At 40.0% G+C, this 16,372-nt stretch overlaps 1 protein-coding gene across 1 annotated transcript in view; it reads left to right on the plus strand.

Moving 5' to 3' along the window:
- LOC124777234 (putative beta-carotene-binding protein) overlaps positions 1-16,372 on the plus strand; it is a 61,457-nt gene that overhangs the window by 29,601 nt on the left and 15,484 nt on the right. The window contains exons 4-5 of the mRNA XM_047252561.1: positions 6,231-6,373; positions 11,060-11,209. Of these exons, the coding sequence (XP_047108517.1) occupies positions 6,231-6,373; positions 11,060-11,209 (293 nt within the window). The remainder of the gene's footprint in view (positions 1-6,230; positions 6,374-11,059; positions 11,210-16,372) is intronic.

A 16,372-nucleotide genomic window follows, 5' to 3' on the forward strand; every position in this document is an offset into this window, starting at 1 on the left:
GCAAAGGCCTATAACACTACCTTGGGGAACGCCAGATATCACTTCTGTGTTACTCGATTACTTTCCGTCAATTACTTCGAACCGTGACCTCTCCGACAGGAAATGACGAATCCAGTCATATAACTGAGACGGTGTATGGATGCAGAGTCTCACGGCGATAACATTGAATAAAATGTTCTCGGGTTTCCAACCCCGTCAATTGCATAAAACTACACGAGCTTTCGGCCAAGCACTCCTTCGCCATTGTCAAGTGGTGTGACTACCAGTGGGCTGTTGGTGAGCCCTTATATACGCTAGCTGCCGGCTGTGACGTCACTGGTGCCACTGACATTGACATATATGGGCATGTTTTGAGTCGGCGTTCGATTTGCCCTCTTCAACCACGCGATCGCTGGATTCCACGCAGCCCTGAGCTGCAAGCCACCGTCTCTATTTAGGGTGTTTGCGGTAATTTTTATTTCAATAGCTTCCTTTATTAAACTGTCCCAATTAAGCAATTGACGCGGTTGGAAACCACAGAACATTTTATTCAGCTGAGACGATATTCGATAAGCGCGCAATTTCGCTATAAGCCGCTTGTGTGGTACTGTGTCAAAAGCCTTCCGGAAATCCAGAGTTCGGAATCAATCTGAAATCCCTTGCCAATAGCACTGAACACTGCATGCGCTTAAAGAGCTAGTTGTGTTTCCACAAGAACGATGTTTTCTAAGTCCCTGTTGACTGTGTGTCAATAGACCGTACTCTTCGAGGTAAACCATCCTACCATTCGACTGCCATAGGACGCAGGGTTTTTCATCGTTCCATATCACTCATATCCAGTCATCTGCTGTCCAGTGGCATCGGTCTTTACGCCGCATCAAGCATCGCTTAGCGACAACTACAGAAATGTATTGCGTGTGAGAATCTGTTCGATCACTGAACCGCATTCTTTTTAACTGCCTACGAGCTGTAATTGTGCTGTCTGAACTGCTAGTAGCACTTTGGAACTCACGGGTTATTCCTTACCCTGATTTAATGCAATTTTTACAGCCATCCTCCTCAGTGCCCGGTATCTCCCCGTCCGTCAGTACATGAGATCTGTCTGGCGTTGCTTTGGCTCTAGTTCTTCCTTCGTGTTACTGCTTCCTAGTCACTTCACCAACTCGGCGTCTTTAGAAGGGGCGGCATGTCCCTGATGGATTTTTACTCGGATTACATTCAGTGACCACTGCACGTTCCAATCCATTCAGCGCTCCTGGCCGAAGCATTGTGTTGGTACTTCTTCTCTACTGACAACAGTTTCCTTTTGTACTGGATTGTGTGACTCTCGTGACGTATTACTTATGAGGATCTGGACAGCTTTAATCAAACAGTACAGTAACGGCACACCATAATAGCACCTGTCTTGCGCCTCTGTTCCTTCCATTGCAAAGCAGCACAAATCGGCCATAGACGGGCATCGTAGCCCTTGGCCAAATTTTTAACCCTTAATCTCTAATTACAATTTGTCGTCAACATCTATAAATAAACCAACTACCAACATTTTACAAGCTCTCTCTTAGTTTGGTGTATCACCAGCCCTACCGTCGCAGCTCGTCCGTTGCAATATGTACCTAGGCCATTCGTCCAAATTCTCATCTTCAGCTGTCTTCCCTCACAGCAACCATCACTTAACTTATCTCAAAGACACAGTAGTATTTTACGCAGAGGTGTCGTAAAGTCGCCAGTTTACAGCTAAGCACTTTGAGGTAATACTGCTGTATTAAGTACTGCAGTTTCAACGGAGTTATGTTTATCTGAGTAACTGCATATTCGTCAGTTTCCTTGTAATTTGGTATTTCAACGCCTGCTGTAAAGTGTCTCAAAAACAAAAACTCATTTCGTGGTTTATGATTCGCTATCTTAAAGAGAGTATTCGCCAAATGTGGAAAGAAGTAACGTAAGTGGTAACCAAAGACGCTTCTTTTAATGGGCGTGCTGAAAACCTGTTTTCCTGGAGAGCGTAATAGGCGAGAGTTCTGCCTGCGAGTGATGACCTTGCAGTCACCAGCCATGACCTGGACGTAAATGAGCACATCACAAAGTAGTACAGGCTTGGGTTGGACTGCAGCCTTTACACTTTTTGCAGAAGTGTTATTATCACATTCAAGATAGCATAAAGTTGACATTTTTATGATGTTACTCGGAAGAAAGAACGCGACCGACACCTTGTTATACGTCTGGCACTGAACGTATTTCGTTTGAAACAACAATACCCTTTCTTTTACGTAAAGCATTTCGTATGGCATTTATCACAGCACACTTAAAACAGTAGAACAATTCTGCAAAATTTATCTCTCCTTCAGATCTTTATACTGTGTCAGAAAGAGTGTCCCACCGGACAAAAAGTTTATACTATTACACTTTTTCCTGACGTTTGGGGACCCATCGTTGCAGGTTCACTTTGCAACACGTGAAACAAAACACTTGCTTGTATACATATGATGACGTGCTGAGAAATAGTGCCTGTGTTCACGATTTTTTAGGTCTCCATCACTTTCTGCAATTAGCGCTATATCATAGGAAAGTTGCAGCATGTCTACCTTATCTCGGTAAATTGTTACCCATATGTTTACTTTCTCTCTCATCCTGTCGATTGCCTTCTGTATATACAGATTAAATAAGTATGGGGATAGGTAACAACTTTGTCGTAGCCATTTTTGAATGATAGCTGTTTCTTCTTTATTACTACAGCGAACTATTCCAATTTCTCGTATGTAGATTCTGTAAATTAGTTTTCTCTCTCTAATGCTTATTCCTGATTGGTAAAGGACACTGACTAATACATTCCAGTTGACATTGTCGAATACTTCTCAAGATCTGCAAACGCTTTGAATGTATTCTTACTGTTATTCAGCTGTTTCTCTATCACTTGCCACAGGGCCAATATTGCTTCTCTTGTTCCCATAGCTTTTCCAAATTCGTACAGGTCTTCAGATACGTATCCCTGTATTTGTTATCCTGACAATACTGTCGGTGACCACTTTCGATGCATTGCATATTTTCGATACATGACACACCAGGCTCAATTTTCAGTGTTGTTCACTCGTCCTTGCATCTGGTTTTTTGCGTAGTGGTACCATTATGTATTTAACAACGTCTTCTGGTAACTATACGGACCAGTAAATATCATACACCAGCCACGAAGTGCCATCTTCGCTTTGTTACCCAGCTTTTTAAATAATTCTCCTTGTATACCATTAACACCTGGATCCTTCCTTTCTCTAAGATCCTGCAGTGCTTTCTCATAATCCTCTTTCCCATAATCCTCTTTCTTAATAGAAGCTCCTACATCATCCAGCTCTACTCTTTCTTCCTTTTCGATAGTCAGATTGCTGTTATCACCTCTGCATAACTGATCTAGCCATTCCTTCCATCGTTACACTATAATTTCCTCATCATATAGTAACGTTCGATCTTTGTCCTTAATGCTCACTCTTTTTCCCTTTCTTGTTTCGAAGAACTTCTTTACATCTCTGCAAGTCATGTCAGTTCATCCTGTCTTCATCCTATCATCTATATATTCACAAATTTCTTTTAAATGCTTTTTTTATCTTGTTTTGCCCTCTTATTAATCTTGTTGCTTAAGCTCTTACATTTCTGCATTCCTTCTTCAGCCTTCGAGTTTTTATACTGTCATCTATCTTTTATTATATTCACGACTTCCTGACTTATCCACTCTTTCTTATTCTCCCATTTCTTTTTCCCCAAATCACCTCTGCTGATTTTAAAATGCATTTTTTTTATTTTACTCCATTTCTTTTCTACCCCTTTTCTGGTATCCTCAACGGTATCGTTTGTTCGTACTGTATACTGATTTTTGGCAGATTCAGCTTTAAGCTTAGATACCTCTCACCGTTTTTATCTTTAATCCTTTGAGTTTCTGCTACCCTTCATCTGATTATTGAAGCTTATCTTACCACTATGTCTATTTGTGCCCTTCGTGTATCCCCTGGGGCTTTCCACATATGTCTCCTCCTCGGATATTGCTGGAATGTAGTATTTGTTACGATTAATTTATATCGCACACAGAACTCTACAAATCTCTCTACTTTCTCATCTCTTTGTCTCAAGCCGTATGTACCAATTGTATTTCCTTCAGTTCTTTCTACTACTGTTGCATTACGATCTCCAAATAAAATAAGGTTCCCTTCGTCCTTTATTTTCTCTTTCATTTCACTTAGCTCCTTATAAAATTTTTCCACCACTTCATCTTCCTCCTCTGTTGTTGGAATATAGACTTGAATTATCAGAGTATCCTTTCATTTAGTTTCAGTTCTTACTTTAATTAGTCGTGGCTTGTATTGCACGAATCCCTTGACTCTGCTTCCCAGTTTCTTATGTAAGATTATGCCCATTCCACCATGTATCCTGGTGTATTGTCTGCTGTGCCAGAATGGATTACTCGATAATTCCCATGTGGTCATTTGGTCATGTTGTGATCTCGTAGGGGTGTGACACTGACACATGCCTGAATAAAACTCCAAAAGGTACCACTAAGAAACCCCCCCCCCCCACTTCGGTAACATCCTCAGTGCCACCTGACTGTCATTGCGGAGTACTTCAAAAATGCACCTCTACAGAGACACTGTGACAAGAATCCTAGGCGTCTTCAAGCAGGCTATGGGACTGCTCTGGTACCTGCTAGTAGGCAGGGGGAATCAGATGGGTGACATGGGGTCGCCTTCCTGCAGGCACGTCTGTCTCTCATCACAATTTGTCTCTGTACACGCACAGTTTTTAGGAAGACGGGTGGCACTGAGAGGGTTGTCGAACTCTGAGGTCTTAGAGGCGCCCTATGCTGTTTTACTCTAATGTGTCAATGTTGAACACCTCTGAGACCACGTCAAGGTAGTTGTGAAACAAACACCCTTTGCTGCTTCAGATCGCGTTCAAATATCGTAAACTGCTTTTTATCGGTTCCTAGTGGTTCCACCCTGAGCACCATGCCAAAAACTCCGGTCGCACTGCCCCCCATAGGGGTGAGATAACGTTCAAGGGGATTGCTGCTCTACAATATACTTAGAGAAAGGTTATATCGTCCGGAGGGTGCCGGCAGTGCGGCAGTGTCAAGAGTTGTTAAGAACCTCGTCCTGTTGCACATCACACTGCAAACTGTCGTCTCGAAGCGCGAAATGTGCGATAACAAACGCCCCAACAAAAGGGGTGTTTATTGACGATCTTTATCACCACCTGAGGGCTTTTCGTGTCGATTCTTCGTAGCAGGGTGCCCGTAATACTTTCCTCGGACACCCGTGAGAGAACTGCGTTTTTTCAACGCCGGGTGTCGCCGTTCTTACCTCCATCTCATAGACCTCAAAAGAAGGGGTAAAATGTGGGCAAGAGGGTGAGACACGTCCACTATGGCGCTGGACAGAATTGTGCTGAAATATGGTGTCATTGTGACATCATTAACCCACAAAATACCTCACATAGACTTCTGAACGCCGGCCTTTCTTCCGCATGAGTCGATACCTTGTTGTTTGAAGCGTCGCTAAGCCTGAGGGTGACATCGCAGGGCACCACGCTTTTGCAGCATCACAGAGCAATGTTGTTGGCACCTTTGAGTCAAGGTTAAAGCTTCTACGTCGCAGTGTGTGTTGTCAGTGCTAAAAGCACCAATAAACGCCTTTTATTTGTTTTTCTCTTATCAATACAACGCTTGTATTCAATAGCGACTTCAGAATGGAGGAGATAACCTATTCCTTGCAAGTCACAGTAAACAGTGTATCCGCTACCAAAAGTACGGGACACCAGCTTCTCCTGCAAGCAGGCAGAGAAGTCCGATTTGCTGGTTCAAGGACAAATGATATTACTGCCATTGCCCAGAAGGCTGCTCTTCCCTCAACTTCTCCCATCTCCCCTCCTCCTGTCCCACGTATTATTTCTTCAAATACAAGCATAAATTACATAACATCTCTCATTATTGTAATCTTATCAAGCAATTTACTTCTGTATGAGATCTTTCTTTAGTCATTTGACCATTTCAGATCTTTCCTCAATCATTTGTCCATTAATTTAATCTTTATAGTCTTACTTCACACTGTCAGTAAAGTTGTTTATCCACTGCACAAAAACAAACTTATGCTTATCTATATGCCTTCTTCCCCAGTACCGGCTGCTATGTAAACAACACCTACTACCAAATAAATAGTGGCGTTAGCTCGTACCATTGAAGCACAAGATTAAGCCTTTTGTTTGTTTTGTTACAGGATGAACCTGAATGATGGCGGAAAATTCCGTTTTGAGGCCGACGTGATATTCAAGCGTTTACTTCTCGAGGGAGAGTACAAAGGACAAGGCAAAATCATCACCTTCCCTATTGATGGCAAGGGTGTCTTCAACAACTCGATGAGTAAGTATCTCACTCCATTCACAAACAAATCGCTCACATACAGGGTGCAACAGTTAGAACTGTAGATATTTTAATTGGTGACTGAGAACAACTTTACATCAGTATTTACCATACTTTCAAATTAATAATTGCAGATATTAAGAGTAGTAAGTTTTTGGGTAGGTTAGTACCTCCAAGTACACGTGGCAAGAGCAAGGCATTAATTCTTATTTTGCGCATTAGTTCTTATTTTGCCTTGGGCAGGTGGTCAGGTATTGAAGTGTGGATACGTGGACACAAAATGGTTAACCTACAATGACAAGGGTAGTCCTCTTAGTGATGCAGTACAACCGCGCAGGAAACATCAGGCAGCAAATTATGTAACGTGTTTGTGGGAAGACTTCAGTGCAGAGAAAAAACAGCCAACATGCTGATGTGTGTTAATATTAAGGTACCACATATAAAATACCTGCATCTATACACGTTACACCCTGGTTATTACAAATAAGACTCAAAAGTACACACAATTAGGTTGTTGGTAGAAAGAAAGAGTCTGAAGACAGTGGCTAGGGACAGATACTCTGTTATGATCTAATGAACACCTGAGCAGCCGGCTGCTGTGGCCGAGCGGTTCTAGACGCTTCAGTCCGGAACCACATTGCTGCTACGGTCGCAGGTTCGAATCCTGCCTCAGGCATACCTGTAGATGTGTGTGATGTCCTTAGGTTAGTTAGGTTTAAGCAGTTCTAAGTCTAGAGGACTGACGACCTCGGATGTTAAGTCCCACAGTGCTTAGAGCCATTTGAATCATTTGAACACCTAAGCAGGATTATAAGTTCTTATGTAGAGACAACTTGAAGAGGATATGCAGCTGTTGACGGGAAGGTAGAGCTCATGTCGTTCTTGAATCTTAACGTTCGAGTGAGCAGATATCCTATTGTTCAAAAATGTTCAAATGTGTGTGAAATCTTATGGGACTTAACTGCTAAGGTCATCAGTCCCTAAGCTTACACACTACTTAACCTAAATTATCCTAAGGACAAACACACACATCCATGCCCGAGGGAGGACTCGAACCTCCGCCGGGACCAGCCGCACAGTCCATGACTGCAGTGCCTTAGTCCGCTCGGCAGATATCCCTTTACTGTTGGCAGAAGCTACAATTATGTGTGTCAGACTAAAGTAGCTGGATGTATTCTTTGAAAGTCCATACTGATAGAATCTATGAGGTTGGGTAGGTATTGAGAAGTGGAAATGGAAAACGTTCTAAGTGCCATTTCTTTTTTTTTTTTTTTTTTTTTTTTTTTTGTGTTCTCGGTAGTCTGTTGGATGTCTCTAGATTTGTTCCAAGTGTCAAATTATGGAGAAAATGTTTCAAACATTCGTTACAAGTTGACGCACGGTGCTTCTACCAAGCAGTGCTTCCCAATGGAGTTCCAAATGCGACATGTCATTAGCTACTCTAATTATCCAGATACGGTTTGAAGATATAACACGTAAGTTTATGGTAATGGGTACAGTATTTTGAGCTGTGATAGAGGTTTTGCAGTTATAGAGAAACGAAGACCTTTGTTCTGCGAGATGTACACAAAATTATTGACTGAAGGCTATACAGCCACTCCAAGAAATTCCACTACAAAAAAGTGACTCTTCGATTTCACTGTTATCAATATGGGCTTGTGGTATTTCCAAATCCAATCTGATCAAAGTGTCACATACTTATCCATCCCGAATAGCTATATAAAAATCTTGATTTTAATGCAGGAAAATGGAAAAATATCGATCTACTGAAAAGAGGAGAGACCATGGCATATGTATACCATACCGTACTTCATCTGAAAGACCAGCCATGTTTATCAACTGCAGAACAGAAAGACCTGTTGATGATGTTGCCATCTCTCCCTCCACCGCACAAGGAGTTTTTACGAGAACATCTGATACCAAGAATGGAGTCCTGTATATGATAGAGGTCTATTGAGAGGTTTTTTTGTGAATTTAATTTTGTTACACTCTTACGAAAATAAAATATTTAAAGGAAATGATAATTAGTTATTATTGACTACAGTTCTACTTGTTAAAATATTAAAGGCGTATTTCTGTACTTGTATTATCATAAATAAAACGTAGTTATGAGATAAGTTTGGTGAAAAATCAAGACCTCTTGCAACTATATCTTTCTCCGTGTGTTATTGATTTATCAGTTTCTATCGCTTGGTTCCTGGGTATAGGTACAGGTCATGTAGACTTTTGGCAGTAACATAGATAGTCATTCCGGCAGGAATTAATGGAGTCTCGTATGGAATGGGCAGCACACTTCTCACAGAGCATTTGTTAAGAATAGTCAAAGTTGTTATGAAGTTAATGAAGAGAAGTAGAAACAAGAGCAATGGCTTGCTTAAAATCAAAACCGGGAATGTAAAAGTAGCACAAAAAGTTAACATGTGCTCCTATGTTAAAACCATAATTACACATCATGGCCAAAAGAAGGAACCCATCAGAGGCGAATTAGCCTCTGGTAATATTTCAAGCAGTTTACATTACTTCACAATGTACAGAGCTTCGCACTCATCTGGTGTTACTGCATTTCTACAGTGAAAAAGCCTACTTTTGGCTATGACATTTGTACATGTCGGAAGATTTTAAAGTTTGACATGTGCTGAAGCCAGATCTTTTGCACTGCCACTTGAAAATGGTTCAAAGCCTGAAACTTCAATTGTGAAATAAATAATTTCTGTAGTCAATGGCGAATATTATATCCTTCAAGAAATTCTACATGATTGTGAACCCTGACCATAAGAAGTTACCTTCGGATGTATTTGATTTAGAGATAAGAAAAATAGTTTATCTTCATTTTTTATCATTTATTAACACAATACATAATTGTGTTTGGGGAAAAAGAAATATTCTCCCAATAGAGGTCTGTATTGTAAGAATTATGCCTGGTGTTGATTTAGAATTTCATATAAACTTATTTGAATAATTTCATATTTTAATGATTTTTTCCTCATGCTATATAGGTAATCATTTATTTTGCTTGCATTACTAAAGCTTTTCCCAGAATATAATGCAAAACATTCTTAATATCTTGATTAAAGCTTCCCTCTGCATAGCCTGCAAAGATTTAAAATTAATATTCAAAGATGTCAGATTCATGAGACATAAATAATCCATCATAATATGTTGAACATATTTTGGGTAATATATTGTAATTTAACTATAAATAAAAATTATATTGCAGAAGTCATTTTATTGCATTATATTTTCAAAGAAATTAATCAGGCTAATGTGTATGGGAATAATATAATTTCACATTAACAATGCAGCAATATGATATTTTACAATGTTTACTCAGTTTAATTTTTTTCCCTCGAGTAAAATCCAGCAAGAGACTAGACTACATCATATTCATGGAAAATGTTTCATATAAAGTAATAATTTCATTATATCCCCATATACACCAACTTCATCAACGTATCCAAAATGAAGTTTTCACTCAGCAGCAGAGTGTACACTGATATGAAACTCTCTAGAAGATTAAAACTGTGTGTTAAACCAAGACTCAAACTCGGGACCCTTGCCTTTTGTTGGAGAGTGCCTTACCGATTGAGCTAACCAAACCCGACTGACGACCCACCCTCACATCTTTACTTCCACCATCACCTCATCTCTTACATTCCAAACTTCACATAAGCACTACTGCAAAACTTGGAAGACTAGCACTCCTGGAAGAAAAGGTATTGTGGAGACGTGGCTTCGCCACAGAGAACTTTGTCTTTTGTGGGAAAGTGAAAGTCCAAAAGGTAGAAGGTGAGGTACCAGCGGAAGTAAAAGTGTGAGGAAGGCTCGTGAGTCGTGCTTGGAGAGCTCAGTCAATAGACCACATGCCACTGAAAGCCAAAGGTCCTGAGTTCGAGTCTCGGTCCGACACACAATTTTAATCTGCCAGGGAGTTTCTTCGTCAATGTTAATGTACATAATTGTCAAAATCATCCGTTCACCTACCTCTCATACTTTTTTTCATTGTGACATCTTTGCTGATTTTGAACTGACTGCCTCTATATGCCTTACAGCATGTCATGTCCTATGGCTTACTCTTCACGTGGTGTTGTGTTTTTATAGTCTTTCTTTATGCGTTCTGTCAGATACACTTTTAGTTCTTAGTTCATTTTATCATTAATTATGTATACCTATCCCATTTGAACACTTAATTTGTTAAGTTTCCTTTTACCACAAATGACAATCGATCATCTGAGCAACGTTGTCATTAAGAAAGAAATATCCCAAGCATTGTCAGGAAATATATAATTATTAGTCACCTCTCCATAATAATTTTATTGGTTGAGTAAAATTTGTTTTAGGCGTTTGAAACTATTGCTGCTAATGTGATGTTTTAATGCACCCTTCAGGGAACCTCTTAAAGATACTCTATAACCAAATGAATAACTCTCACCTCTTCAATCAGTCAGAGATCTAATGTGCTCACCACGTTTTTGAAGAAGAAGCAAATAACAATTGGATTTATTCTTCATTTATTACTAGTCACATGAGAAATCAGACTGATGTAGACACTCTATTCTGTATTCATTCAGCCAGCATGTATGTCGGAATAACTGTTTGCTGTTGAGATATTTTATTCACATCACCAATCGATCATAGGAAATAAGTTTGAAGCTATCTTGTGAACTAATACTACTTTCTGACTTGCAGCTGATGTTGTGGGCACGTTCAACGTGACTGGAGAGTACTACCAGAAGGCTGGACGTCCATTCTTGAAACTGACTCGCTTCTCCTTCCTGCCAGAGGTGGGCACCATGAAGATATACGCCTCTAACCTCTTCGCAGGGAACGACGAGCTCAGTGAGTAATTTATGCAACTACTAAAGTAGGCGGCATTAACAAATTTCGACTAAAACAGTGTCAACATATGCCTCCTACCATTATATCGTTATTTGTAAGTCTGATAAGCGTTGTTAAAGTGGCAAACTATTACAATACAGTTTTGAAGGACTCTGGTTTAGCGATGGATAGGAAGAGACACTGGGTGATCGGTATTAAGCACTGAATGAAAATTCTTATAACCAGAACAGCAGTGTTGATGATTGACTTTCATTGATATCAACTCAGCAATTATCACTGTGATGTAAACTAACTGTAAGAGAAATGAATCAATATACTTATATCAGAAATTTTAAATCATAGACGTGAACTATTAAGCAATCAGAATTGTGAAGATATCTGGCTTAGAAACAGATAGGAAGAGAGAGAGGATGATCGGTATTAGTCACTGAATGGAAATTCTTAGAATCCGCATAGCAGTTAATGGTTCGCTTTTCCTGACATCAATTGCAACCAAAAAAGTCGCAGCAATATGCAGGGCGAGTCACTTACTATTACCACCAAGAATAATTCCGAATGTATGATAGGAGCCGAAACGTTTGTGGAACAACAGCTGCATGGGACAATATGGGCCATAATATGCCATTGGTTTTCTGTTACTAGGTGGGGTCGCTTCAGAGATATGGAGGCCAACTTTTTTTTAATGGGTTGCTATAGTTTGGTACTTATTTGCTGATAACGACTATCGAGACGAATCCAATTATGTGTAACAGTAAGATCTTTGAAGGACTACGAAGGTCACAAAGGTGGCATGAACGTCCATATACGGAAGTTGTTCGAGGTGATGACCGTTGGTATCAATGCAGTGCTGCAATCTTCTTCTCATGGATTGACTGGTATTCATTATCACATCGGTACTTATGGAAGCACATGATCTGACAATTCTCTCCCGCTTATCTTCAGGTGTAGTTGGAACGTCTTTATAAACAATGTCTTTTACGAATCCCCACAAGAAAATATCCAGAGGCGTCAAGTCTGGAGAACGAGCCGGCCACGACACATCTCCTCCGCGTCCAATCCAACAATTAGGGACTTATCTTTGCAACTCATTCCTAGCCATCAGCGAAAAATGTGGCGGGCACTCATCGTGTTGATACTACATTCTGTTCCTTGTTCCTAAAGGTATTTCTTCCAATGACAGACAATGTTTCTTACAGGAATGTGGCGTACTTCGTACCATTAAGATTTCCTTCGACGAAATAGGGGTCTATAATTCTGTCCTCCAGAATCCCACACCATACATTCACTTGCCGTTGCCAACATGGATTTTCAGTTGCCCAATAATGCATGTTATACAAATTAGCATTTCCATGGTTCGTGAATGTAGCCTCGTCAGCAAATAAAATCAAATTAATAAATATGTCATCCCTTTGAATATGAAGTTGAGCCTCTCGGCAGAATTCAATGCGACGCATACAATCCGTACCAGTTAATTCTTGGTGGAGACCGATATGATAAGGATGATATTTATGGCGATGTAGAACACGAATAACACTGCTCTGGCTCATGCCAGATTCCCTTGTGATTTGACGCTAACTAACAAAAGGATCACGAACAACAGTGACAAGAGTACCAATTTCCATTTCCCCGTTAGTAACTTTCCCTTGCTGTATATGTTTTCGGTCTGTTAAATATCCAGTTGTTCTCAATTTATCATACACAAATTTTAAATGTACTACGTGTATGGTGAGTGCGTTGAGGACATCTTTCAGCGTATAAGTCTCTAGCTCTCACTGAATTCCGTTGGCATTCTCTGCAGATGACAAGCATATCGACTTGTTCTTCGAAGGGATACATCATTCACATTCGTTTGAATCGACGAAACTGGTCTTACCGTCCCTATTAGTATTGTATTACGAAACCGTCGAATGGTGTTTAGTTGCCAATGGCACGTTAGATTCATACGTCGTATTCGGAGAATATTTATTATTCGTACGATGTACGAGAGAGAATTGTCAGAGCATGTGCTTCGATAAGTGACGAAGTGATACGGAATACCACTCAATCCATGATAAGAAGATTGCAGCACTGAACTGATTGCAATTGTCATCACTTCGAACACCTTCTGTAAATGGACGTTCATGCCACGTTTTTGACCTCCGTTGACCTTCAAAGACCTTACTTTTACATATCATTGGATTCATCTCGATAGCCACTATCAGAAAATAAGTACCAAACTATAGCATCCATTAAAACAATTGTTGCCCTTCATATCTCCGTCGAGACCCCATGTAGCAACAAAAACCCAACGTCATATTATGGCCCCTGTTGTCTCACGCAACATTTGTCCCACAAACTTTTCAGCTACTATCATACTTTCTGAGCTATTCTAGGTGGCAATATTTAGTGATTCTCCCTGTAGACTAGAAAAAGGTGAAGTCGTTCTGTATGAAAGGAAAATATTCGATAAATGTTTTAAAGAAACTGAAAGGAAAATTTTCTCTTTTACCAATTTCTGAAAGCGAAAAAGAAAGACACTTAAGAAATTGAAATATCAGTTAGCTCTAATAGCCTTTTTGAAAATGCTGAAGATAAAAATCAGATGGGAAAATACAGCATATATATATATATATATATATATATATATATATATATATATATATGTGTGTGTGTTGTTGTTGTCTTCAGTCCTGAGACTGGTTTGATGCGGCTCTCCATGCTACTCTATCCTGTGCAAGCATCTTCATCTCCCAGTACTTACTGCAACCTACATCCTTCTGAATCTGCTTAGTGTATTCATCTCTTGGTCTCCCTCTACGATTTTTACCCTCTACGATTTTTACCCTTCACGCTGCCCTCCAACGCTAAATTTGTGATCCCTTGATGCCTCAGAACATGTCCTACCAACTGGTCCCTTCTTCTTGTCAAGTTCTGCCACAAACTCCTCTTCCCCCCAATTCTATTCAATACCTCCTCATTAGTTATGTGATCTACTCATCTAACCTTCAGCACTCTTCTGTAGCACCACATTTTGAAAGCTTCTATTCTCTTCTTGTCCAAACTATTTATCGTCCATGTTTCACTTCCATACATGGCTACACTCCATACAAATACTTTCAGAAACGACTTCCTGACACTTAAATCTGTACTCGATGTTAACAAATTTCTCTTCTTCAGAAACGCTTTCCTTACCATTGCCAATCTACATTTTATATCCTCTCTACTTCGACAATCATCAGTTATTTTGCTCCCCAAATAGAAAAACTCCTTTACTACTTTAAGTGTCTCATTTCCTAATCTAATTCCCTCAGCATCACCCGACTTAATTCGACTACATTCCATTACCCTCGTCTTGCTTTTGTTGATGTTCATCTTATATCCTCCTTTCGAGACACTGTCCATTCCGTTCAACTGCTCTTCCAAGTCCTTTGCTGTCTCTGACAGAATTACAATCTCATCGGCGAACTTCAACGTTTTTATTTCTTCTCCATGGACTTTAATACCTACTCCGAATTTTTCTTTTGTTTTCTTTACTGCTTGCTCAATATACAGATTGAATAACATTGGGGACAGGCTACAGACCTGTCTCACTCCCTTCCCAACCACTGCTTCCCTTTCATGCCCCTCAACTCTTATAACTGCCATCTGGTTTCTGTACAAATTGTAAATAGCCTTTCGTTCCCTGTATTTAACCCCTGCCATCTTCAGAATTTGAAACAGAGTATTCCAGTCAACATTGTCAAAAGCTTTCTCTAAGTCTACAAATGCTATAAATGTAGGTTTGCCTTTCCTTAATCTATTTTCTAACATAAGTCGTAGGGTCAGTATTGCCTCACGTGTTCCAACATTTCTGCGGAATCCAAACTGATCTTCGCCGAGGTCGGCTTCTACCAGTTTTTCCATTCGACTGTAAAGAATTCGCGTTAGTATTTTGCAGCTGTGACTTATTAAACTGATAGTTCAGTAATTTTCACATCTGTCACACGTGCTTTCTTTGGGATTGGAATTATTATATTCTTCTTGAAGTCTGAAGGTATTTCACCTGTCTCATACATCTTGCTCACCAGATGGTAGAGTTTTGTCAGGACTGGCTCTCCAAAGGCCGTCAGTAGTTCCAATGGAATGTTGTCTACTCCCGGGACCTTGTTTCGACTTAGGTCTTTCAGTGCTCTGTCAAACTTCTCACGCAGTATCGTATCTCCCATTTCTTCTTCATCTACATCCTCTTCCATTTCCGTAATATTGTCCTCAAGTACATCGCCCTTGTATAGACCCTCTATATACTCCTTCCACCTTTCTGCTTTCCCATTTTGCTTAGAACTGGGTTTCCATCCGGGCTCTTGATATTCATACAAGTGGCTCTCTTTTCTCCAAAGGTCTCTTTAATTTTCCTGTAGGCTGTATCTATCTTACCCCTAGTGAGATAAGCTTCTACATCCATACATTTGTCCTCTAGCCATCCCTGCTTAGCCATTTTGCACTTCCTGACGTTATCATTTTTGAGATGTTTGTATTCCTTTTTGCCTGCTTCATTTACTGCGTTTTTATATTTTCTCCTTTCATCAATTAAATTCAATATATCTTCTGTTACCCAAGGATTTCCACTAGCCCTCGTCTTTTTACCTACTTGATCCTCTGCTGCCTTCATTACTTCATCCCTCAGAGTTACACATTCTTCTTCTCCTGTATTCCTTTCCCCCATTCCTGTCAATTGTTCCCTTATGCCCTCCCTGAAACTCTGTACAACCTCTGGTTTAGTCAGTTTATCCAGGTCCCATCTCCTTAAATTCCCAGCTTTTTGCAGTTTCTTCAGTTTTAATCTACAGTTCATAACCAATAGATTGTGGTCAGAGTCCATATCTGCCCCTGGATATGTCTTACAGTTTAAAACCTGGTTCCTAAATCTCTGTCTTACCATTATATAATCTATCTGATACCTTCTAGTATCGCCAGGATTCTTCCATGTATACTACCTTCTTTTATGATTCTTGAACCAAGTGTTAGCTATGATTAAGTTATGCTCTGTGCAAAATTCTACCAGACAGCTTTCTCTTTCATTTCTCTCCCCCAATCCATATTGACCCACTATGTTTCCTTCTCTCCCTTTTCCTACTCTTGAATTCCAGTCACCCATGACTATTAAATTTTCGTCTCCCTTCACTACATGAAGAATTTCTTTTATCT

This window comes from Schistocerca piceifrons, chromosome 2, assembly GCF_021461385.2.
Source record: "Schistocerca piceifrons isolate TAMUIC-IGC-003096 chromosome 2, iqSchPice1.1, whole genome shotgun sequence".
In the NCBI taxonomy this organism is placed as follows: domain Eukaryota; kingdom Metazoa; phylum Arthropoda; class Insecta; order Orthoptera; family Acrididae; genus Schistocerca; species Schistocerca piceifrons.